The following is a 27,054-nucleotide window of genomic DNA, read 5'->3' as shown; positions in this document are numbered from 1 at the left end:
GTATATATATATATAAAAAACCATCTTAAAGAAATACTTTTAGCCTTTCTTTTCTCTCTTTGCAGTAAAACCATTAGTTAAACTATATTTATTTGACTAACAATGTATTTTACAGCAGTCAACCAAGATCATCACCGAGAGTGAAACAATATGATCTCAAGGATCTTATAAAATATGAGTTACCTGAAAAGAGTCTTTCATTTTATAGATCTAAAGTTACATAGAATATTAGAAGAATAACTAAGCTTCCCAAATTGGGCAGTTATTTAGGGTTATTTGTTAGCATTTTTAAATGGTAGAGGAGGTGGCATTTAAAAGCCTTTAAAATAGAAAATAAAAACTATATATATATACACTTAGACAAACAGTTAAGTATATTGTTTTTTAATGAAATGTTATTTTCTTATGTAGTTTGTGAAATTATATTTTCTCAAACTACTATCTCCATTTAGATATTAAGCAATAATAATGTACTACTCACAATTAGAGAAGATTAAACTACCAAACAAAAGAATATTCTATAATAAAACTAAATGTTCTGTTTTGATCCTAAAACAGATGTCATGTTGTTACATGTAGTATATGAAATATTTAAGAACATTAAGAAGTTTTTCAAAACATACCTTTACTAGCTTTATTTCCACTGAATATAAATACGTTTTGAGGGATGCATCACAACACAGTCTGTATAAAATCGATTCCGCAACAAAAAATAAGGCAGGCAGATGATCATAATCAAAGGAAGCATGGTCCAGAGATGCATAAAGCATATTTAAAGCTTCTGAAATATTAAAAATATAGAAACTGCGTCATTTGAAAACCGTCCTGTTTTTCTACATGCTATAATTACTATTTAAAATTATTTCCTACCATTAAGACCAAATGGCAGTTTTAAAATGTATTTACAAATTCTTTGACACCTTTTTCATCAAGAGGTGATGTCTATATGCCCTTCTCCTTAAACTTGAGCAGACCCTGTGACAGTTTCAACCAATAGAATGAAATGTGGCAGAAATGATACTATGTGACTTCTAAGACTGAATCAGAAAAGGCACCACTGCTTCCACCTGGATCTCTCTCACTCTCTCAAGATACTAGCTTTGGAACCCTAAGTTGCCATATAGGAAGTTCAACCTCATGGCATGAAGCAACTGAAACAGAAACCACCAAGGTCGAGAGGCTAGAGGAAGAAGAAATGTCCAAGGGGGCTCAGTTATTATAGATCCAACACTATACAGGCCCAACACTAAATAAATCACCAGGTCACACACATAGTGGTGGAGAAATAGGACAGAACCAGATGATAAAAGGCAGTGCTCAAGATAAAAAGGGAAGAGCAGAAGACTAGAGAATCAAAGTAGAGGAAACAGGGCCACCCTGTGAAGCTGAAGGAGGAAGAATATAGAGACAAGAGCCTAGAGAAAACAGCTTGTCAAATCATACAAAAGTTTGGAAGAGCTTCCATGTAAATATATGAGGACAAACAGCAAATACAGGGACTTGAGGAAAGAAGAACCCTGACATGCTCAAGGGACAGGAAGGAGGTCAGTAGGGCTGAACATAATGAGTAAGTAGGGAGGTAGCCAGGAGCCAGCACATGAAGAGTCCTGTAGGCCATGATATGGAGTTGGGGCTCATTTGAGTGTAATCACAAGCTGTTGAGTGGAGGGTGGACTATAGAATGAGGAGCAGACAAAAGTACAGGTAAAACACCCATTCAGTTATTTTAGTTGTGAAGAGAGTAAGAAGTCATACTGAGAGTATTATTTAGAGTTCAATATGTGAGTGTATTGAAATGCTTTTGCTGCATGTAACAGAAAATATAACAAAAACGTCTTCAAAATAAGGAGGTTTATTATTTCACAAGATTAGAAATTGGAAAGGTTCCAGGGACAGCTAAGATAGCTGCCCTTTAGATGCACATTTCTTTCATCTTCTAGTTCCCCCTCATGTGCATGAGAACTGTGATGACTGCACAAACTCCAGGCATCATGTTCTTACCAAGCAAACTAGACAGGAACAAACAAGAGTATAGGGAGGAAAGGAATGCTTTTTTCCCAGGCATGTCTTTTTCGAAAGCAAGTCAACAAAAAGTACAGGAAATAGAGCTGTCATTACATCACTTTGCTGAGGATCAGGTCATGTGACTAACCCTAATCAAATCACTGGCAAGTGAAAAGGAATTACCATAATTGATTTAGACCAGCAGTTCCCAACCATTTTGGCACCAGGGACTGGCTTTGTCTCATAAGGAGCACACAGCCTAGATCCCTCACGTGTGCAGTTCACCATAGACTTCACACTCCTATGAGGATCCAATGTCACTGCTGATCTGACAGGAGGTGGAGCTCAGTAATGCTCGCTCTCACTGGCTGCTCATAGCCTGTTGTGCGGCCCAGTTCCTAACAGACCACAGACTGGTACCAGTTCATGGTCCAGGGTTTTGGGACCTCTGATTTAGACCATCCATGATTCACCCCCGTCGGGTTGGGCAAGGGCCAGTCCTCTTCTAAATCACATGACTAATTAAAACTGAAATTTAATTGTCAATGAAGAGCAAACAGCCTCTTCTTGCTGGTAAACCAAGAGTGTTTACCTCAATATCATTTAAATTATTAATAGAGGTCAGGCTGTGGATGGCACTGTGATGAAGGACCATAAAGGCAAGTTAAATACAAAATAATTCTTCCTGCTGCTTGAAAACTCCTAGATAGCACTACAAAACCTAATTTACATGGGGGAAATTCTCTCTGAACTCATGTGGTTAACATTCTAAAACTATTTTAAAAGGCATATATATACAATGTAACAATAGTGATGGAAGGAATTTTACCCCCTTAGAAATAACGTTAATTTTTTTTTAGATTAGTTAGAGAATGTTTTAAAGGAGGCATAAACGAGGAGTGATAAATGAAAAGGTAATGAGTAAAGCTTGCTATTTAAAATAAGTGGAAAACAAATGGTCATTTGATTAATGTTTTATAAGTAATAATTATAAAATGAAGAAGCAAATTTCTCTAAAGTCTAGTGCCTATTGTAATTGGAAATCACTAAATGATATTTTATATTAGTTTTTAATTAGTTGCTAATTTTAGCAAAAAAGTAATAAAGACTATGCTGAGTAAAGTTTTGAAAATAATTTTATCACTAAAAAGCTAAGTAGTTAAAATCATAAATTCTAAATTACAAAATGAATTTTCAAAATAAAATGTATTTCGATAGAGTAGAAGAATTTCTTGTCTTCTGCACAATTTTTAAAAATTAAAGTTCTCAAATTATGCCTTCACTGATAATCTAGAAAATGCTTAGGATACCTAATAAGAATTTAAAGTACATACCATCTTGGATTTCCCCTTTGCATTGAGCCAGGTATATTACTTCAATCCATGCAGCAGGAAGATGCACATGCTTCCCAGAGCCCAGGGTTTTGAGACCCAATTTTCTCTATTATGAGGAAGCATGAAAAAGACAAATCAAAATGTACATCTTTTATATATTTATTAATTTTTAACTCTTAGTTGTGTTCCAAAAGTCATTCTATGAAGTTAATGCTCGGTGGCCAGAGTTGTATACAATTTTATATTTTTGCTTTTATTACTCAAATTTTTGGAGATTTTATGCAAACTGTATTAGTGCTAAGATGTAAAAAATGTTGATACTATAAGTAATATCATTAGCTATTTGCTGAAAATAATTCTCATTTTTTACTGTCTAGTGATTACTTCTAATTTTTCCCCAAGAGAATGCATTTATTTTTATTTTATGAGGAAAAACACTGAAGAAATGTGATAAAACAGAAGCGAGTTTGATGCCAGTTTGCTGGAAAACCCTGGTTACTTCATTGTTGATGTGCAGAAGTTAATGAACACGAGGGAGATGATCAGGATTGCTCCACTTCCCTTATTGTGCCCACTCCTGGGACTGTTGCAGAGAACACTCGTTCAATTGGAGAAAAGTTCACTGATGAATGCACCTCCTGGCACCTGTCTGCATATACACGTATCAAAAGTATACTCTTTTTCCAATCAAATTTTTTTAAAAATGTTCAAATATATGGGCAGCCATGAACTGGAAAATAACAACCACTACAACACCACAAAAAAGGTGGCTTAATTTATGCACCAGTTTTGTGCAGCTTTTATTGAATGAATTATTCATATCAAAGCAAAATACGTATGTTATTTCTCTGTAAAATTTAAACTGAATCCAATGTAGAAAAGGAAAAGCAAGGACTTACTTTACTTCCTGTTCTATTTTGATATCTATTTGTAAATTTGGGGATTAATGTCATATTCTTAAAGAATATATTTTTCACAATTCAGGTGAAGAATAGTTTGTTACAGAGAAAGAACAGAGTACTTCATGCGTATATATATGAAGGTTCAGAAAGGCCTTTTTCTCCTTTGAGACACAGTATATCTCAATTAACTTTTTAAGAAAAAATAGAATTTTCATAATCAAAAATTTATTTGCCAGACTTAACATTTCGCTATGGGCTCCTGGACTGGTATATTTCCACAAAAGTTTACAGGAGCTTTTATTATTTGGTTATAAGCTTTAACTTTAATTTGCATTAATATTTTAACTATCCCTACTTATAATTAAAGAAAGATGTATTCCTATTTTTTCTTACAATATTTTAGAATGTGTAATCATGTACCAACTAGAAAAGGAAGTTAACATGCTGAACAATCCAATGATATGCCATTACCTTACATCTGAGAATGATTTTTCTAGCTAGTTCCAACAATTCTTCCTTCTCTTTGGAATTTTGTGTTTGATTGAATCTCAAGATGAATTCTTTTGTGATTGAAAATGTTGGCCTAAATAAAACATTGAAAAATTAACATTCAAAAATTATAGCTATCATTTTCAAATTTCAATTAATCAACTTCCAGTGGCTATGTATAACTATATTCTAGAAAAAAATACTTTCTTAATAAAACCGTTTCACACACAAAAAAATCAGTAAAAGATATATGCAAGCCTCCTGGATTGATCCTGTCATACTATTAGATTGAGAAACATAATTCCCATTTTTAAAGACCTTTGTGGCCCCTGAGAAAAAGTTTCTGAGATGACTGCTAGAAGTCTTGTTGGTATAAGCCTTCTTCAGATAAAATCCAGCATGGCTTCAATTATGTTGAAGGCTGATTAGTCTCCTCACATAAATCAGCATTGATTCATTTAAGTTAAACTTCTACTCCTTCTATGCAAGTGGAATCAGCCCAAACATGGTTGGATTTGAGGGAGCAAGGGAAGAAAGAAGTGTAAGTATAAAGTAATGTCAAAGAGGTAGCAAGTAGCCATATTAACTACATGAAATGGGAGACTACTGCAGGGTTTGAGAAGAGGCGTGGCATGATTTAACTTGAGCTTTAACCAATTTTCTCCAATGCTATATTAAGAATTAGCATGTAGGGAGGTGGGATGTAGCAAAAGGGGGAGCTTACATGTAGTTAGGTGAGACGTAGTAGTGGCTTGGATCAGGATTATAGAATATAAACAAGGAGAAGAGTTTAGATAATGGGTATGTCTTGACTTCAGCTCCAACCAGACTGGCCAATGAATCAGAAATTAGGCATGAGAGAAAGAAAGAAGTCGTGATTCAACTGAGTAACTAGAGGGTCTAAATTGCTATTTACTAAGATGGGGAAAACTGTTAGAGGAGTGGATGTGGGGTGAAGATAGAGAATAATTTTAGTATTGGACATGTTATGTTTGAGATTATCATGGCCATCCAAGTGGAGATGGAGTGTGAGCAGTTGGATATATGAGTTTGAATTTCAGGGAAAATTCAGACAAGATATATCAGTATTCGAGTCATTAGCATACACATGGAATTTAAAGTCTTATGAATTAAATGGATCCCATAGAGAAAATGTAGAGAGAGTATATGAGAATTTCAAAGAAAAGTAGGACAAATAAGTTGAAGGCGTATGCAAGAGAATAAGTGAAGTGATAATAAGGATGTACCACAAAATTGAAGATGGGCATGGGATCAAAGTGATATCAAAGGAATAGTGAACAGTAGAATCAATGAACTTTGTTTTTGTGAAGTAAAATTATTGTTGGAGTCATGCTATTAGAAAGAATAGTCTGAAAAAATAAAACATTTTAAATTACTGTATTTACTGAAATAGAATTTGCTAAATTTGTTGCTATCTGAGATAAAGAAAAAAATGAATAGAAATCAGATTTTGTCCCTGAGTAATTCACAGTCCTACTGAGGAGACAGATCTACTAAAAATAACAACAGTGCCACATGATCACAGGCTGAACAGAGGTAATGATAAGAACGTTCTGTACAGAGCAGTTCATGAAATAACCCTTTAACTGCTATTTTTTAAATGGGCAGTTAAATATCAATCTTAAAATAAGCATTTATTAATTCATTTACTAAGAATTTATTGACGGTCTTCTATATATCAGGAACTAAGTTTTGCATTGGGAATACAGTAGCAAAAAAGACAAATAATTCAGCCTTAATGGAGCTTGCAGTACAATAGAGGAAGTGTTCACATGTTAGAATATACAAAGTCTGTGATAATTGGGCATTTTGAAATAAGTAACCTCATCTTTGATTTCCTGATTTTCATTCCATTCTTGCTTTTGAAGATATTTGGTGAGCACTGGCTGAAAATTGTTTCTCAGTAGTCATCTGGGATAACATATTTTTTATCTATGTGAACCTACTCTACATAAAGTGTCCAAAATAGCTTTAATCTTCTCATTTGTATGAAGAGTTTGGAAGTTAAAAAAGATAGCCCATCATCCATTTAATTTTTACAATATCATTAGGAATTATGTTTTTTAAAATATGAAAATAACAGTGCTGTTTTTAATAACCCAAACATTCAGAGATGCATAATGTAAAAGTTAATAGATTGCTTCCCAACACTACTGCCTCCAATTTGAACTGTCAAGATTAACAGCCAAGATTAATGACTTATTGTGTATCTTTACATATCTTTCTCAGTGCTCACAAACCAACCAACCTATATACACACTTTACAAAAACTTCTGGGATGCAGCAAAAAGCAGTAATAAGAGAAAAGTTTATAACAATAAATACTCACATTACGCGGAGAAATAACTGGAAAAAAAAACAGCTTAACTTTATACCTCAAGGAACTATAAAAAGAATAATCCTAAGTTTGCAGAAAGAAGGAAATAATAAATATTAAGAGTAGAAATAAATTAAAGAATAAAAAACTAAAAATCAACAAAACCAAGAGTTGTTTTCTTGAAAAAATAAACAAAATTGAAAAACCATTAGCTACAATAATCAAGAAAAAAGAGAGAAGTCAAATAAATAAAATCAGAAATGAAAGTGAAAACATTATAACAGATGCCTCAGAAACATAAGAAACTATTATGACCAATTATATACCAACAAATTGGATAACCTAGAATGAATAAATTCCTAGAAATTTACAAGCTACCAAAACTGAATCAAGATGAAATAGAAAGGCTAAACACACCAATAGAAAAACAAGATTAGATTAGTAATGAAAAACCTCCCAACAAAGAAAAGCCCAGGACCAGGTGGTTTCATGGTTGAATTCAACCAAACATTCAAAGATGAATTACTACCAACTCTCTTAAACTCTTGCAAAAAATACAAGTAGGAACGCTTCCAAACTCATTTTATGAGGCCAGCATCAACTTGATACTGAAACTATACAAAGACACTACAAGTAAAGAAAACTATAGGCCAAAATCCCTAGTGAATGTCAATGCAAAAATCATAAATAAAATACTAGCAAAGTAAATATAATAACAAATTAAAACAATTATACACCATGACGAAGTGAGATTTACCCCTGGAGTACAAGAATGGTTCAACATACGAAAATAAATCAGTGTAATATACCATATTACTGAAAAAAAAAGGGCCTTTCAACAGAGAAAAAACATTTGCCAAAGTTTAACTTCCATTCATGATTACAATTCTCAAGAAAACAGGTGTAAAAAGAATTTACTTCAATTTACTTTACACAATAAAGACCATCGTATCAAAAACCCACAGCCAATACCATAATCAATGAAAGAAAATGGAAAACTTTGCCTCTAAGACACAAGGATGTCCCTTCTACCACTTCTTTTCATCATCGTACTGCAAGTCTTAGCCAGAACAATTAAGTAAGAAAAAATAAATAAAAGGCATCCAAATTGGAAAAGAAGAAAATTATCTCTTCTTGCAAATGACATATATGTAGACATTCCCAGATAATTCACAAAAATCTCTTAGAACTAATAAATGAATTCAATAAAGTTGCAGGGTAAAAAAGGGAACATACAATAATCAGTAACATTTCTATATATAAACAATGAACTATCCAAAAAAGGAAATGGAGAAAACAATCCCATTTATAATAGCAACAAAAATAATAACATACTAAGGAGTAAACTTATCAAAGAGGTGAAAGACCTGTACACTGAAAATTATAAAACATTGATAAAGCAATTTACAGAAAACACAGAAAAAAAGACCTGTAAAAAACAAAGAAGATATAGAAAGACATCCTGTGTTCATGGATTGGAAAACTCAGTATTGTTTAAATGTCCATATTACCCAAAGAGATCTACAGACTCAATTCAATTTCTATCAAATCCCAATAACATTCTTTACAGAAATAATAATAACATTCATATGGAACCACAAAGACCTTGAATAGACAAAACAATCTTATGCAAGATGAACAAAGATGGAGGCATCACATTTCCTGACTTCAAAATATTACAAAGCCACAGCAATTAAACCAACATGGTACTGGCATAAAAAAAGTCCTAAAAGCCAATGGAGCAGAATTGAAAATCCAGAAATAAATCCATATATCTACAGTCAACTGATCTTTGACATGGGAAAGAATACACAATGAGGAAAGGATAGTCTCTGAATACCCACATGCAGAAGAATGTAATTAGACCTTTATCCCACACCACATACAAAAATCAATTCAAAATGACTTAAAGACTTAAATGTAAGACCAGAAACTGTAAAACTATGAAAAGAATGCATAGGGAATATGCTTCTTGATACTGGTCTTCACAATAATTTCTCGGCTATGAACCCAAAAGCAAAACTAGACAAGTGGGATTGCATCAAACTAAAAATCTTGTGCACAGTATAAAAACAATCAACAGAGTGAACAGGCAATCTATGGATTGATAGAAAATACTTGCAAACCATGTATCTGGAAAGGTGCTAATATCCAGAATATATAAGAAACCGAAATCAATAGCCAAAAAGAAATGACCTGATTAAAAAATGTACAGAGGACCTGAATTGATATTTCTTAAAAGAACACATATGGATGGCCAACAGGCATGTGAAAAGGTTTTGTGTTTTTTTCTTCTTTTCTTCTTTTTTTTTTTTGTCTTTTTCAACTATTTTAAATGATCAGCATTTTAAAAAATATTTTACTACGGTATACTGGAAGTACAAGTTGTATAGAGACTTCCAGAGAGTTATAATTCATTTTATGCATTTTTTTTTGCAAATTTGCCTACAAAAAAGTGCACTATAACAACATTGACTTTGTGTGCAAGCACTGTATGTGTACAAAAAAATGCTAAAACTTTCTCAGTAAATGAAGACATGTCCTTTTTGTACAGCTGCATTTGTGAAAGATAAAATATATTGAGATGTTGGTTCTTTTAGGTTACCGTGCATGTGTTGTTGACCCATCACAGTTTGTGCCAATCTTGTCAAGACTTACGTTGTTCATCAAAGAATGTCAGATGACCACAGTTATAAATTTGGGTGGACACAATTACCAACCACAGTAATATGCACTTACACATGTCCTTTTGTCCAATTTTTATGAATATGGTTTGTCACTCATAACTGTTATAACTATGCAGTGGTCATTAATATACCTCTTTATGCTTGCAAAAATAGGTATGTTATTATTGCTTATTTTGTGTAAAGTGGCCTATGAAGTTTTTTGTCATATTTTTATATGTTTCACATATAAATCTCCTTTTAAAAATGTAAATAAATATCACTTAAAGAATTTTCAAAATATTTCACAGAATTATATTTTTGGGATTTTCATCCTTCCAGACTACAACAGTCAGCTCCTAAAGTTCAATTGATCCTAATATGCAGAATATAGATGTACTTCAACAAATCCAATAATTCCTTTATTGATTGACATTTCACATTACTTCCTATAAAATGTTAGTTGTGCTAACCAATGCAGTAATAGTAATCATCATCATAAAAAGAGCCTTATACTGACCTGACATTCAACAGGTGCACTTCTGTTTTATCAACCCTCACACTATATCTATAGTTAAATATTTTGGTTACCACCTCTGCTTATAAATACATTATACATATGATTACTTTATTACTATAAGACTGCATCTTCCAAAAACTGAATTAGAAAGTATAAGAGAATGAAAAGGCAAAATTTTAAGTGGTAGAACAAATTTTCAACATGTAATTGATAAAGGGCTCATACACAAAACATACAAAGAACTCCCAATAAATAGAAACATGGAGAAAAGTCTTAAAAAGGTAATTCACAAATGAAGAAATCCAAGTGGCCAATAAATATGGAAATAATCATCAAGATAATAAATAGGGAAATCCAAATTAAAACCAAAATTAGATGCTACTTCACATTCACCAGAAGGGTTAACACTTAAAAGAATGCCAATACCAGAAACTGAAGAGAATATGGAGTAATAGAAATTCTCACAAACTGCGTCTGGTTGTGTAAATTGGTAAAACCACCAACTGGAAAACAGTTGGGTGTTTTCTATCAAGATGATTCAAGACAGACATACAAACTGACTTAGCAATATCACAACTTTATATATGTACAATAGAAATATGTCCTATGTACCAGGGAACATGTATAAGAATGGTCCCAGCAACATTTTTCATAAGGGATAAAACATGGAATCAAACAACATTCTATCTTGTGAACCAAAAAGTATGGTATGTCTGTGAATAAAGGGTGAAGCAAAATGTTCTTTCCTTTTATAATGCATAAATTTGAGCTTGGGTTATTTTCTAATTCCATTCCCCTAAGAACATAGGAAAAGTAGATGTCAGCTGTGTTACTGGGACCACCACTTATGGTAAGGAAAAAAAAAAAAAAAAAAAAAAAAACCTCCTGATTGACACATTATACCTAGACTGCTAATAAACTATAAATACGTTATTAGGAGAAACTTTGGGCTGTCCTAAGTGCATGTTCTTTGCAGGACTTTTTAAGTCATTGATTCCACTTTGGGACAAAGGATTCTAAGGTTATCTATCTATTATATTCAGCTCTCTAAGTCTCACATTCTTACACACACAGTCATTTGGAGTAGCTACAGAAGACTAGCTCCCATTTCTGTTCTGTTGAGAACTCTTTCAGAAAGTAAACAGTTACTGGTGTGCTGACATGCTCTTCCCTGTGCTGTATCCTGCTAAGTGAGGTCAGCAGTTAGTGTGGCCTATAATAATCATATTAGTCTGTCTAGTTGAGTTTGAAGGCCCAAAGGTAAGTATTCAATGTTAAGGGAATAAAAATAAACAAACTGCAACAATATAGATGATCTTACAAACATACAGCTAATCCAGACACAAAAGAATATACCCCCACAATATTACATTTATATAAAGCATAAAACTGTAAAGAAAAAGAAACTTTGAGAGAGTAAAAAAAGTTAAGGAGAGAAGACTTTTTAATTGGTTTATATGTTGATGAAGACAGCACTAGGATTTCTTTATTTAAAAGGGTTACATAAAAAGTTTCTGAAAGTTATTTTATTTCTTCACTTGGTCAATACACAAGTATTTGATTTATAATAATTCATTAATCATTATATTTATGTTCATATAGTCTTTTGTATGTGTGTTAGCATTTCACAGCAAAAAAATATGAGTGTTTATACTTTTAATTACAAGAGTATGCATGTATTTAATTATAGCAGATTAAAAAAATACTTTTTTAAATACTTGAGGGAGAGACATTTGAGTTGAAATGAGAAAGAGACAGAAAGCAAGAGACAGAAAACAAAAGACTTAGAAAAACAAGAGTGGGGGAAGGAAGGAAGGGAGGGAGGGAGGGAGGAGGGAGGGAAAGAACAGAAAAGAAAGAGGTTAAGAGATCAAGGAGCAGGCTAGGGACAAGTTCTCTCAGGGTATTTAAACCATGGGGTAGAGTTTGTGTTTTACTCTGGATGTAATGGAAAGATATTACAGGGCTAAAATTGGAGCATGACACAATTTTATTAACATTCTTAAAACATTACTGAGACTGCTGTTCAGAGAACAAGGGGGTGAGAGCAGAAACAGGGGCACCAGTAGGAATGTGTGGCAGAATGACACGAATTCAAGCATGTTCATGGGGTGGGGCAAGTGGTGGAGGCAGTGGAAATGAAGAAACTGTGCTTTAGGTCACATAATTACAAAGGGCCAGAAACTCACGCAAGTCTACCTCTAAAGCCTACAAAAATCTGCCCCATAATGTAATATTAATGTACCTGCCTTATAATACTTGATGTAACTTTAGTTGCTTAAGTTTCTCTTTACTGTTGTATATAGAATTTCCTTAATGAAAATCTGGTGTTTGCTTTATATATACTGCTTGAAATGTATAAAATGTACTTTGTTTTACAAGAAGAAATAGGTTGACAGAGTTTAAGTATCACACTCAAAGTTATATCTTGAAAGTAAACTGAGCCAAATTTGAAATGAACTGTCTGACTCAAAGTCTTTGCATTTAGCTGTCTTTCTAAGATCCCTAAGAATGATTTATAGTATAATAATGTGCAATTCATTCTTCTTTTAAAATAATAGTAAATTCAATTCAATTAGATTTCCTCATTACCAACCACAGACAACCCCCAAGCACACAAAACACACACACTATCCAGGGTTTCAAATACAAATTAAAATTACATTTTCTGAAATTAGATAGTTTACTTCAGCTTTTTCATAGGCTCTAGGGAAAGTATAGTTATGTCATTTTATTTCTAAAGCAAAATGCAGGCTTAGGATGAAAATAATATCTAATTCAATTTCTATGCTCAAACTACATTGTATAATAATTTTAGGTTTGTCAAACATTTGTCAGTATGGATTATGGCTTGTAATACATCATTGAAAACATGGAAAGCTAATTATTTTTAACTTTCTATATAAATCCTGAGTCCTTTAATTGGTCTCCTACAGATCATGTTAAATATTTAGTGAGAAATAAACATAGCTATTTTAACCAATTCCTGCCCACCACAATAGACATTATTGTAAAAATTAAAACTTATTTAGTGACATATATAACACCTGGTAAGAAGCAAAGGGAAACTTTTATAAAGTAAATACAGGCATTTCAAAAAACAGACTTCAGCTTTATGCATTCCAATATCTCTGAAATATCAAAGGATTTCACAAAGATAATCTAGTCTAAATATGTAAGAGCAGTCCTGTGGAACAGACAGTAAATAAAGATCATTCTAATTTTATTTATAAAATATTTATACTGATGTCTCCTGGTTAAATAGGCACTCCATCCAAACTGACTATATTTACATTATCTGTGAATTTAGAACTTTTTTTAGCTGACAATTCATTTGTTCAATGACTATTTAATGAAAGCCACCTACATACAAAATATTTTGCTAGATACCATGAGTGCTAGAAGAGAAATCAGGTCTGGCCTCAGGCAGTTCCCATTCTGGGAGGGAAGTGAGACACTTCACAGTGATGCAACATAAGGAGATGTTCTTTAAAAAAGAAATAAAACTCTGTGGGAGTTTAGAAGTAGAGATCATGATTCCAGAACTCCCATGTCCTATAATCTTTGCTGAATCACTTAATCTGTGGGAGCTACAATTTTCCATCTGTAGAAATAGTGAAAAGATCTTGCAGAATTTTGGAAAGCATCAAATCAAGTCACACAGCCTAGTTCCTGGCATATATTCAGTGCTAGAAAACTGTTAGTTATAAGCATTACTCTTTTTGGTGAGATTCAGAAAAAGCTTCTTTGTGGAAATAGCAGGTGAGCCTTGAAGACTAGGCAGGAGATGGAAAGGGCAGAATAGCAGTTGTCCTTTCAAAGTTCTTTCTCTGCTTTTTCCTGGGCACATGATCACCTAGAATTTAGAGATTAGGTGGAGGTCAAGCTAAATCAAGTTGAAATTGATCTAGCTAAATCAATAGGGCTTGATGAATAATGGAATATGAGAAAAGAAATCATGATGCCAAGCACACAGATAAACTCAATGTTTTTGGCCCACATGACTGGAAGTAGGAAGATGACATCAAGAGAATTGGACGGGAGGAATCTGAGCAGATGATCTGTGCCATTCTGGACATAGGATGATTTACCTATGAGACATCCAAGTAGAAAGGTTTATAATCCAAAAGGACTTGTAAGTCAAGCATTAGGAATTGGATAAGATCTGGAAATAAAGATTTCAGATTCACCTACATATCAGTGATGATCAAAGTCTTAAAATTTCAAGAGGAAGAATACTAAGGAAAAAAATAATCAATCAAAGGAAAGTTTTTGTTTGGTAAATCCCAGAGTTAGGAAGCAAGAGGGAAAAAAGAAACAATAAATATAAGAGGAGATTTAGGAAAGTACTACAATGGAATTGAGATGTATATAAAATATGGGGTGCAAATTCCTTCTCTGAAAAGTGTTCACTTTTAACAGTCCCTGCTGCACTGGGGCCTAAGTTCTATATTAGTCCATATGACTTCATGTACCCTGGCCATTGCTGATTTTGTCACAGTAGACATGTGATGCCAGCTGGGCCAATTCAGTTCTCTAAGGATTTTAAATAAAACAATACTTTAATTGGTTGAGGTTAGAACTGAAAGGTTATGTAGAGCCAAAACCTGTGGCTTTTGCTGACAGCTTTTTCAAGACAGCAAATAACAAAGCACCTCCAATTTCAGACAGCTGCATGTTCACCATTTTAACCCCCAATCAACATTTGCCAAATGATTAACTGATGTAAATCTAGAGTTTTTAATCCTTTTCAAGTTTATCGTAGTGCACATGCAGACTATATCTGCCAAGCTGGCCATTTTATCTCCACGTGTGTTAAGAGTACTGAATGAGGGGGAAAGGCCTAGCTATACTTTCTGCTCTCAAGTTCCACAACACAGCCTTATATCCTTATGTTAATTGTTTTGTTTTTTTTTTTTTTTTGCTTGAGTTAGTTTGATTGTGTGCCTGTTTCATACAAACAAGTATCCTAGACTGAGATATCAAAGAATACATTAAAGATAAAGACAATGATGGCAAATGTACATCCACAGAAATATCAAGACTAAATACAAAAAGAAAACCATTAGAGTTAATATTTTAAAAGTCAGTGGAGATATTTTTAATTTAATTTTTATTTATAACTGACACCTAATAATTGTACATATTTATGGGATAAAATGTGATGTTTCAGTGCATGTGTACATAGCTTAATGATAAAATTGGGGTAATTGCCATATACATCACTTTCAATATTTATCATTTCTTTGTGGTAACAACATTGAAAGCCACCTCATCCCAGCTAGAATGGCTATTATCAAAAATAACAAATAGAAGAAAAGAGAACTCATACATTGTTGGTGGGAATGTAAGTTAGTACAGCCATAATGAATAACATATAGAGGTTTCTCAAAAACCTAAAAATAGAACTGCCATATAATCCAGCAATCCCATTACTGGGTATATATCCAAAGAAAATGTAATCAGTATGTGGAAGAGACATCTGTACACCCATGTTTATTGCAACACTATTCACAGTAACCAAGACATAGAATCAACCTATATGCCCATCTAATGATGAATGGATATATATCTGTGTGTGTGTGTGTGTGTGTGTGTGTGTGTGTGTGTGTGGTGGAATACTATAAAGTCATAAAACAGAATGAAATCCTGTCATTTGCAATAACATGAATGAACCTGGATAACACTATGTCACTACGTTAAAGCACAGAAGGATAAACACCACGTGATCTCACTCATATGGAATCTTAAAAAGCTTATTTCATAGAATTAGAGAGTAGAATTGTTGTTATCAGAGGCTGGGGAGGGTCGAGGTTGCGGGGAACTGGGAGAGGTTGGTCAATGGGTACAAAGTTACAGTTAAGAAGAATTTGTTTTGGTGTTCTATTACACAGTAGGGTGACTATAGTAAGTAACAGTGTATTGAATATTTCAAGATAGCTAGAAGAAAAGATTTTGAATGTTGTCACCACAAAGAAATATACATGTTTAAAGTGGTAGAGATCCTTAAGACAGCAATTTCATTACAGAAAAACAGAACCCAGATTTTAGGGTGCTAATCAATATATGGATTTTAAAAAGAAAAATATTAAATATTGACTACTCTTTTGATAAGTTTGGTACTATGAAAAGGTAAAAAAAATGGAATTGATATATAAACTTCAAATAACAATTAATATGGTTTCTCCTAAGTATCAGAAGTAGCAGAAGAATAAAAGGAAGGTCTGCTCCTTTTGGTGTGTATATTACGTTTGAATGTTTGAGGAATTCAGGGACAGATTTAATAATCTGAAGGGCATAAATAAAGAGCAGGTGATGTGAACACCTGCAGAAATTTATTCTATGAATACCTCCCCTGAATTTGTCATTTCTGACTCATTGGTTTGGGGTCTGGGCTTTTGAGTCAGACACTGGAAATATCCTCTGTCATCCTGATGCCTGTGTGATTGATTACAGCATCATCACATTATAGATATCCAAAGGCTTTATGGTATGAAACCAGAATACAGTCCTCATTTCATTTCTAAAAATATCTATGGTTTTACATGTTCTTTTATTGCCTTTGTGTTTCTTTAGATTTTACTTTTCTGTTTCAATCTTAGCAACTGTCTTAAGCTTTGAAATGCAAGCCCTCCTTCTTAGTAGCTTATAAGAATAAAGAGAACCCTAAACAGATTAGGGGAGAGGGGACTGTTGACACCCACCGAATTTTGAGCAGACAGCCATTTAGAAGAAAATTGAAGGCCGAAAATATTTTCAAGAGTAAAATCCTACTTCCTTTTCTAAATGATTGCTTTTATACTTGGAAACATTCTATTCTGCATTTGGTAACAGTCATTATCTTTTCAAGGTTGTCTGTAAGAAGCCCACTTAGAAACAACTAAGGTTCTCAAGTGTAATGTCATCTCTTGTGAAATGTAATTATTAATCCCAAAGAGGGTTAATTGGTAGGCAGAGGCAACAATATCCAAATTTATGTATTTAACTACCGAAGATGGACAAACTGCCTGCATTATTTGGCTTAAAAAAAAAAAAAAAGAGCTTCAAAGTTTATCTTCGTCATTAGCCAATGAAAGTAAAAGTAAATGAGTCTGATAGATTCATCTTAAAACCATGCATAAAAATTTCTTTTTGACAATGGGTTAATCTTCCACTGAAGCCACAACGAAATGTTTGATGAAAGCAAGGACATCACTTCTTGGGGAAGAGCTCACCAGAAATGTAAGGCAACAATACCTCAAACAAGGAAATGGAATAGAACCCTAGACATGCTTATCTTCTTCCCATAATATGTGTTTTTGCCAGAGAACTCTGTATGTCAGCTAGTTCGAGTGGAGATACAGGTGTTAGGAAAGGAGTCAAGTCTGAGTGACCAAAGCAGGTGTCAGTGGATAAATTAATAATAATAATAATTGTAGTATAGTTTCTTTTAGGATTATCTGCATAAAGTATGTAGTATCTTGCAAGATCCCCTCTTCCTAACCTCAGGAAGCCACATAGAAGGCTACCTTGGCGTCTAGCAGAAAAAGAATGAGGATGGAAAAGAAAAAGAACTGTTGCTGAGAAGATTGGTCCTGACACAGATTTACACCCTAGACAAACATAGATTGTTGGCCAAGAAAACTCAGGCAGTGAATTTAGTTTCAGTTGTCCCAGGCTGGTACACTTACAGGTGCCTGGCAGAGAAGCTAATGCAAAGATTCTCTAGAGGAGGACGCATTTATCTTAGTTCTCAAAAAACATGCAGAAATATTTTCCATCCAAAGGAAAGTGAGTAATGACAAGATACAAGGAAAAATATGGCAGAAATGAGAACAAGCAGAAACAACAAACCTACTAAGACTCCAGTCACTGAAATAATCAGACATATATTATAAAATTATCATGCTCATCCCACCACAGGCTTAAAAAGATCTGCGGGGAACCCGAAACGTTAAGTCTACATAACAGATTTGAGGAAAACTAAATAAATTAATAGAATGTAAGATATAATTTTTTAATTCAATGGATACATTTGAGAATGGGAAAAATGAGTCACATGAAAGACAAATCGCAGATCAGAATAAATTGTTCAAAATACAGTAGAAAGTGATAAAAATTTGGAAAATGGAGAAGAAAGAATAAAAGATGTAACAGATTTAATGAGATGATATCATACACATATATTCAATAGTCTCAGAAGGAGAGAAAAGAAAAAACGGGGTTGTCAATGCAATATATGTATAAACAATACCCAATAATTTTTCAGGAATGATGAAAGATACATCCACAGATTCAAAAAGTTCCATCAAATCTAAGTAAGATAATTTTTAACATTATATTCTGACACATCAGAGTAAAACTGAAGAAAACAGAAGACAATAAGAAACTTAAAATTGCCAGGTTTGGGGGGAAGGAAGCCAACATAATCTTAAAGAAATGACATTAAAATTTCAGCTAACTTCTCAACAGCAATAATGGAAACTGTAAGATAGTGAAATGATACCAACAATGTTCTAGAGGAAAAAAGAATAAAAGTAATAATTGCTCAAAGATATTTTATGTTTAGTTTTAAATATTTTTCAAGAATAAGAATAAAAAATATATTCAGACAAACAAAATATATATTCAGAGATTTTTGTTGTTGACAGTAAGGAAAATTCAAAATATCTTACAGCAGGCAAATAATAAACAAGTCCAGAAAGGAGGCCTAAGAAGAAAGAAGAGTTAAAAAGCAATGAAAATGGTAAACAGGAAATAAAATAAAAAGGAACACTGATTACTTAAAATGGTAATAAACTTTAGTGGAGATAAATTATAAAACACATAAAGTAGAATACCAGATAAAGTTTGAGAAAAAATATTATACTTTTTAAAAAACAAACATACTTAGATTTACCTTTTGCTTTATTATTTTTTATTTTTCATGATTGTGGATACATAGCTGTACATATTTATGAGATATATGTGATATTTTGATACGAACATACAATATTTAATGATCAAATCAGGGTTAATTATAATATCCACCACCTCTAGTATTTATCATTTATTTGTGTTAGGAACATTGCAATATCACTCTTTTAGTAATTTTGAAATATACAATAAATTGTTGTTAAGTAGAGTCACCCTATTACGCTCTTAAACACTAGATCTTATTCCTTCTATTTAACTGTATGTTGTCCCCATTAACCAACCTCTCTTCTTCCCCACCTCTTCAACCTTCCCAGCTTCTGGTAACCATCATTCTACTCTCTACCTTTATGAGATCAATTTATTTTAGAACACACATACGAGTGACAACAGCGGTATTTTTCTGTGCCTGAATTATTTTACTTAACATAATGTCTTCCTGTTCCACCAATGTTGTTGCAAGTGACAGGATTTGATTCTTTTATGGTTTAATAATATTCCATTGTGTACATATATCACATTTTCTTTACCGATTTATCATGCATGGAAACTTAGATTGATTCCACATCTTGGCTATTGTGACTAATGCTACAATTAATGTGAGAAAACAGATATCTCTTTTATTGTTTCTTTTTTTGAGGTAGGGTCTTGCTCTGTGGCCCAGGCTAAAATGCAGTGCTGCAGTCTTGGCTCACTGCAATCTCTACCTCCAGGTCTCAAGTAATTCCCCCACCTCAGCTTCCTGGGTAGCTGGGACTACAAGTGCACACCAACATGCCTGGCTGATTTATTTATTTATTTTATTTATTTATTTTTTTCAGACAGAGTCTCTGTCGCCCAGGCTGGAGTGCAGTGGCGCCATCTCGGCTCACTACAAGCTCCACCTCCTGGGTCAGTAGCTGGGACTACAGGCGCCTGCCACCACGCCCGGCTTATTTTTTGTATTTAGCTAACACGGGGTTTCACCGTGTTAGCTAGGATGGTCTCGATCTTCTGACCTCGTGATCCGCCCACCTCCGCCTCCCAAAGTGCTGGGATTACAGATGTGAGCCACCGCGCCCAGCCACCTGGCTGATTTTTGTAATTTTTGTAGAGGCGGGTTTTGTCATGTTACCCAGACTGATCTCAAACTCCTGGGCTCAAGCAATCCACTCAACCGAGCCTCCCAAAATGCTGGGATAACGGGTGCCCAGCACGCCACCCTGCCCAGCCCAGATAGCTCTTTAATCTGCTAATTTCCCTTCTTTTGGACACATATCCAGCAGTGGGATTATGGGATGATATGACAATTCTATTTTTGGTTTTCTGAGGAACCTCCATCCTGTTTTCCATAATGGTTATGCTAATTTACATTCCCACCAACCGTGTAGGAGCATTCCTCTTTCTCCATATGGACCAGCATCCATTACTGTCTTTCTAATAAACGCCAGTTTAGTTGGGGTGAGATAATATATCATTGTGGGTTTAGTTTACATTTCTCTGATGATTAGTGATTTTGAGAATTTTTTCATATATCTGTTGGCCATTTGTATGTCTTTTTTTTTTTTTTTTGAGACAGAGTCTTGCTCTGTAGCCCAGGCTGGAGTGCAGTGGTGCGATCTCGGCTCACTGCAAGCTCCGCCTCCCGGGTTCACACCATTCTCCTGCCTCAGCCTCCCAAGTAGCCGGAACTACAGGCGCCGGCCACCACGCCCGGCTAATTTTTTGTATTTTTAGTAGAGACGGGGTTTCACCGTGTTCGCCAGGATGGTCTCCATTTCCTGACCTCATGATCCGCCGGCCTCGGCCTCTCACAGTGCTGGGATTACAGGCATGTGCCACCGCGCCCAGCTTGTATGTCTTTTTTTGAGAAATGTCTACTCAGATCTGTTGCCCATATTTCAATTAGATGATTTGGGATATTGTTATTAGGGTGTTTGAGTTCTTTATATATTCTGGTTAATAGTCCCTTGTCAGTCAAATGTTTAGAATATTCCTTTTAAGTCAATACGGAGACAAAAATATTCAGAATTAATAAGGAAATTTAGCAATATTTGTGTGTGTAAAATCAATATATAAAACTTTACTTCTTTTTCTGGTAAAAAAAAAGTTAGAAAATACAAATTTTAGAAATCTATATATGCATATAATCTATAAATGGCATCAAAAATACTAAATACATAGAAATAAATCTAACAATGCCTCTGTGAACGATACTGCTATGAGAATGATGGACAATATCCATATGAAAAAAGAAGTAAAACTGTATTAAGAAAATTTTATAAATAACTAATAAATGAAGAGATATACCATGTTTATAAATTAGAATATAGTTATGATAAAGATGTTTTCTCCCCAAATTGATCTATAGATTCTGAAAAATCCAATTAAAAACTCCCTGCATTTTTTTGAAAAGAAAAATTATGACAAGCTGGTTTCAAAATTAATGTGCAAGATACCACTGAAGAAAAACAAGTTTGGAAAAATCTATCATATTGACTATTAAATGTTATTACCAAACCATAGTAATTAAGGCAGTGTGATGTTGGTGTGGAATTAGACAAATGGGCCAGTGAAGCAGAATATAGAGCAGTTAAGCATATCAATTACATGTGAACGCATGAGTTATACAATAATTGTACTACAGAAATAGTGGAGAAAGGATTTTTTCCTTTTGTGGTATTGATGAATTGACTATGCACATTTTAAAAAGAAAATCAGACTTGTGTTTAATATTATTTATAAAAATTTCCACATAGATTACAGACATGAAAGAGAAAACAATAAGGTTTTTAGAAAATAATATACAAGACTATCTACATGATCTTGTGGTTGGGAAAGATTTTTTTAACCAAAATACAGGAAAAAAAAAAGGCTAATCCTAAAAGATTGAGATATCTGACTTTATAAAAATTACTATGTTCTAGTCACTAAATTTTATATACATATCCTCTGACCCAGCAATTCCACTCATAAGTCTGTACATTAAGATGTCTGTGTGTGTGTGTGTGTGTGTGTGTGTGTATTTTTTTTTTTCAGATACTTTTGGAGACCCATAGAAAGCATCAAGTAAATTTTTTAAAATAATAAATCAAAAATTATACTTAGCTGGGCACAATGGCTCACATCTATAACCCAGAATTTTTGGAGGCTGAGGGGTGAGGACCATTTGAGGTCAGGAGTTTGAAACTAGCCTCAGCAATGAAGCAAATTGCCCATACGGGAATGTATGAAACATTGTTCATAATAACCATGAACTGAAAATAATTGAAATGTCCAAAATTAACAGAATTAATGGATAATTTTCAGTATGTTAATAAAATGCAACAGTGAAATGAAAAACAAACAATAAAAATGACATAGCTACACTCAACAACATTAATGAATCTTAAAAACATAATAACTATAACAATTTTTAAGACTTCCATGTAAGTAAAGGCACAACTAAAACAAAGTTAAAGGATAAGGCATACCTTGGGAGAATTTACAATAAATATTTAATAATACCAACATATTAATAAGAATAAGACAACACATAGAAGTAATTCTAACAGCAACAAACATAAAAAGATAGTCACATAGTTATTAGGGAATCTTAGAAAATTCGTTATAAGTGTCACTTTTGACCTATTATGCTGTCAAAAATTAAGAAATCTAAGACAATACCCATATAAAAATAAAAACACTAAAACTGTATTGAGAAAATTTTTATAAATAAATAAATGAAGAGATATGCCATGTTTCTAAATTATAATATGGTTATGATAAAGATGTTAAGTCTCCCCAAACTGATCTGTTAGGTGTTGGTGAAGACAAGGGGAAGTGATCCTCTCATACTCTTATAGACTGGGGAAGGAAATATGTGTCTCTGTGTGTGTGTGTATGTATTTTTTTTTTTCAGATGCTTTTGGAGACCCATAGAAAGCATCAAGTAAATTTTTTAAAATAATAAATCAAAAATTATACTTAGCTGGGCACAATGGCTCACATCTATAACCCAGAATTTTTGGAGGCTGAGGGGTGAGGACCATTTGAGGTCAGGAGTTTGAAACTAGCCTCAGCAACGAAGCGAATTCCATCTCTACAAAAAAAACTTTTTTCTTTATCCAGGTATGGTTACATGTGCCTGTGATTCTAGCTACTCCAGAAGCTGAAGCAGGAGGCTCTCTTGAGCCCAGGAATTCGAGGTTGCAGTGAGCTACGATTGTGCCACTGCACTCCAGCCTGGGACATAGAGTAAGACCCTGTCTGTAAAAGTAAAAATATATAAAAAAGAAACACTTGCACACATAGACAAGGAGAAATATGCAATGATTTTCACTATGGCATTGATTTTGCTGTCAAAAATTTGGAAAATAATAAATAAGGAAAATTTATTATATTAGAATTTCTCAGCCATTAAAATGGAGAAAATACATAATTATCCATATGGATTAAAGTTAAAATGCAGCATTTTTTAAAAAACTAAGTCACAGAAAAATGTATTAGGTAGAATTACATTAATAAATGTGAAAAATACAATTTCATATTCATGTATATTAAAGTAGAAAAATGAACTGGAATGATACATGCCACAATTACTATAGTCGAAAGCACATAGGGTTAAACAGCTGAAACTGTAGTTCTTGAAGTGTTCTTTATTCAAGAAAAATATTTGAAACAAATGTAACAATATGTGTCTCAGGCTACTGGGGCTTCTATAACAAAACAGTGTAAACTGGGTGACTTAAACATTTTATTTCTTCATGTTCCAGAAGCTGGGAAATCCAAGATAGGGTGCCAGCATGGGCTGGTATTGGTGAGGGCTGTGTTCTTGGCTTGCAGACAGCTGCCTTCTTGCTGCAACCTCACACAGAGGAGAGAGTAAGTGCTGGTAGCTCTTCCTTTTCTTGTAAAGACACTAATCCCATCATGAGAACTCCACCATCATAACCTCATCTATGCCCAACTACCTCCCAAAGGCCACACTTCCTAATACCATCAAACTGCGTTACAATTTCACTTTGTTAACTCCAGGGCTTTTCAAATTTGTTTAAATGAAGAACCTAAACCCCTCCTTTTTAGCATAATATCTATTACGATCTGGTTTGCCATGAGATCACACTCTCTTCTTTGTGAATTACAGCGGCCATAATACACATTGAGGTTGGGACTTCAACATATGAATTGTGTGGGGACACAAACATTCAGCCCATAACAATATGCCAACATCTTAAATTCTATGGCATGTATGCCATTATACATTTCTAAGTTTTCAGCAATTTCTTAAAACTTAAAAATCACATACAATTTTTAAGAAATTTTGATCTATTAACAACACATTTTGATCTAGCAAGTTATTTTTCCTAATAAAAATTTGGACATTGAACAGAAATTAATAATACTTAAAACGTGTTCCATGAGTTCATCCTGATGAAGCAGGTTGTATAGGTAGTGGTGGCAAGGCTAGCTCTGTCTCTGTATTAGTCCATTCTCACACTGCTACAGCGATACCACTTGAGACTGGGTAATTTATAAACAAAAGAGGTTTAATTGACTCACAGTTCCGCATGGCTGGGGAGGCGTCAGGAGATTTACAATCATGGCAGAAGGGGAAGGGGAAGCAAGGCATCTCTTACATGGTGGCAGGAGAGAGTGCGAAGGAGGAAGCACCAGACACTTACCAAACAACCAGATTGCATGAGGACTCACTTACTATCATGAGAGCAGCCAAGGGGAAATCCATCCCTGTGATCCAATCACCTCCCACCAGGTCCCTCATTTGACACATGGGGATTATAATTCAAGATGATATTCGAATGGGGACACAGAGCCAAACTGTATCAGTCCCCCTAATGCGGACTTATACTACACATGAGCATATTTTAAAACTGAGCCAGGCACAGTGGCTCATGCCTGTAATTCCAACATTTTGGGAGGAAAAGGAGTGCCGATCACTTGAGGCCAGGAGTTCAAGACCAGACTGGGCAACAAAGCATGACCCCATCTCCACAAAAAAAAAAAAAAATTAAAATGAGCCAGCCATACTGGCATGTGCCCATGGTGCCAGTTGCTCAGGAGGCTGAGGCAGGAGGATCACTTGAGCCCAGGATTATAGTAAGCTATAGGTTATAATAAGGTTATAGTAAGCTATAATCATGCCACTGCATTCCAGCCTGGGTGACCCTGTCTCTAAAAATAAATAAATAAATAAATAAATAAACAAATAAAAAAGCTGAGAACTTTTGGAGTAAAGAAAACAGTTGTGCTTTGTTAAATCCAGGGCTTTTGAAATTTGTTTACATGAAGAATCTAACCTGCTCCTTTCTAGCATAGTATCTATTACTATCTGGTAGGCTGAAAAAGATTATACTCCATTCTTGGTGAATTGTGGTATCCATAATACACATTTGATATAATCAGTTTAATCATTGTATACTAATTTCTGTTTCAATTTTTTCTTATAAACATTTCTATTGTATTCTACTATTCAGATATATTTAATTGACTTGATCATTCCATTATAAAGCATTTGCTATTTTCAATTTTTAAATTAATTAAAACTACTCTGAACATTTTAATACAAATATTTTTCCGCTGTTTATCTATATCCTATTAGTAACAGAACGATCTAGTCACGGTTTGTATATTTAGGTTCTGTTGCTTTTTATTTGTAGCATCCTTCACCATTTAGACGCACTGACCAGTTTTACATATTTCTTCAGCATATTATGTTTATATGACTAATAGCAAAACCATTCAGTTTTTTAATGATACACTTTGAATTTTATTTTCTTCTCTGTAGGATTCTAGGTGGATAACAACTTTTCCTGCCACTTTTTTTACAGTATGGATCACTATGGTATTGGGACAAGGATACCACAGAAAACAACTAGAAAAAGTACATTATTTGTGACTGTAAAGTCTTTGTGACAGTTCTTTCAAATTGCTCTTGCACTCGTTGTAGAAACTTTATCCCAAGGAAATAATTTGAAATATTTCAAAATAGAAAAACATTCTATTTTGTCTAAATTTGAAATATCAAATATCTTAGACCTAAATAGAATGCTTCATGATACAGGAGTTATCAAATATTTTCTCATGAAATGTATGCATTATTATGACAAATTAAGAAAACATATGAGTATAGATAATTATTTCAAACAAAAAGTATAGAATTCAAAATTTTAGAAAGCATATAATTGTAATAAACAAGGCTATTAAAAAACAATAAACTTTAAAATTTTAATCTTTGGTTAGAGAACTATGGGTGAATTTTTATTTTTCACAGTTTTCCATATTTTTTAAATTCTCTACAATACATATGGGTCCTATAATTATTTTCTAGCTTACCTTGATTTATGACTCCTTTCTCCACTTAAATGTTGAAAATTTAATTTCCAGAGCTCTTCATGATAAGGGGAAGATATGCCTCCATATGTATTAATCATAGGTGATTTGTTAACAGGCATATTCACCAATCATAAATTCTAAAAGGAATATTAAATGTATGTTAGCATACAAATGTACTCATAGTAGCAAATAATATGTTATGCAAATTCATTATTTTTGGAAAAGAATAGCAAGAACTAAAGTTAGGCTTAAGAATAATTCTATACTAAGGAAGAATTTAAATAAATAAGTAAACTATAAGGATATTATGGAAATAAGGACAAAAAGTTACTATTACAAGTGTATCCATCTATATATCTAGTCTTTATTATGCTTTAGCAGTTTCATCAGCAAAATCATTGAAAGAGCAGCATGGCACGGTAGCTAAGAGAATAGGCTATACAACCAGACTAAGTGCTCTGTGCCGCAGTTTCCTCACTTGTAAAATGAGAATAGTATTTCCTCATAGAGTTCCTGTGAGAAATAAATAGTTCAATACATGTAAATTGCTTAGAATGAGCCTAGTATATAGGAAACTTTATGTAATCACTTGTGATCATAT

The 27,054-nt window shown here is 33.6% G+C and overlaps 1 protein-coding gene and 1 long non-coding RNA gene across 15 annotated transcripts in view; one reads left to right on the top strand and one right to left on the bottom strand.

Moving 5' to 3' along the window:
- Nucleotides 1–27,054, bottom strand: part of LOC105471108 (transmembrane protein 232) — a 306,948-nt gene that overhangs the window by 214,582 nt on the left and 65,312 nt on the right. For 11 of the 12 annotated variants that reach the window (XM_071098619.1, XM_071098622.1, XM_071098621.1 and 8 more), the window contains 4 exons: nucleotides 26,454–26,590; nucleotides 4,712–4,823; nucleotides 3,339–3,444; nucleotides 624–781 (listed from right to left, as the gene is read on the bottom strand). In XM_071098619.1, the coding sequence (XP_070954720.1) occupies nucleotides 624–781; nucleotides 3,339–3,444; nucleotides 4,712–4,823; nucleotides 26,454–26,572 (495 nt within the window). In that variant the 5' untranslated portion in view covers nucleotides 26,573–26,590. Of the gene's footprint in view, nucleotides 1–623; nucleotides 782–3,338; nucleotides 3,445–4,711; nucleotides 4,824–26,453; nucleotides 26,591–27,054 lie in introns of those variants that run through there. The other variant, XM_011723477.3, reaches the window with a different exon arrangement.
- Nucleotides 1–27,054, top strand: part of LOC105471107 (uncharacterized) — a 71,461-nt gene that overhangs the window by 14,815 nt on the left and 29,592 nt on the right. The window contains exon 3 of one of the 3 annotated variants that reach the window (XR_011624801.1): nucleotides 23,876–23,984. This is a non-coding gene — a long non-coding RNA (uncharacterized lncRNA). Of the gene's footprint in view, nucleotides 1–3,715; nucleotides 3,863–23,875; nucleotides 23,985–27,054 lie in introns of those variants that run through there. The other 2 variants (XR_011624802.1, XR_980991.3) reach the window with 2 other exon arrangements.

Source organism: Macaca nemestrina, chromosome 6, assembly GCF_043159975.1.
Source record: "Macaca nemestrina isolate mMacNem1 chromosome 6, mMacNem.hap1, whole genome shotgun sequence".
NCBI classification, from domain to species: Eukaryota; Metazoa; Chordata; class Mammalia; order Primates; family Cercopithecidae; genus Macaca; species Macaca nemestrina.
The sequence above is the reverse complement of the archived record's forward strand: the minus strand, read 5'-3'. Positions and strand labels throughout refer to the sequence as shown.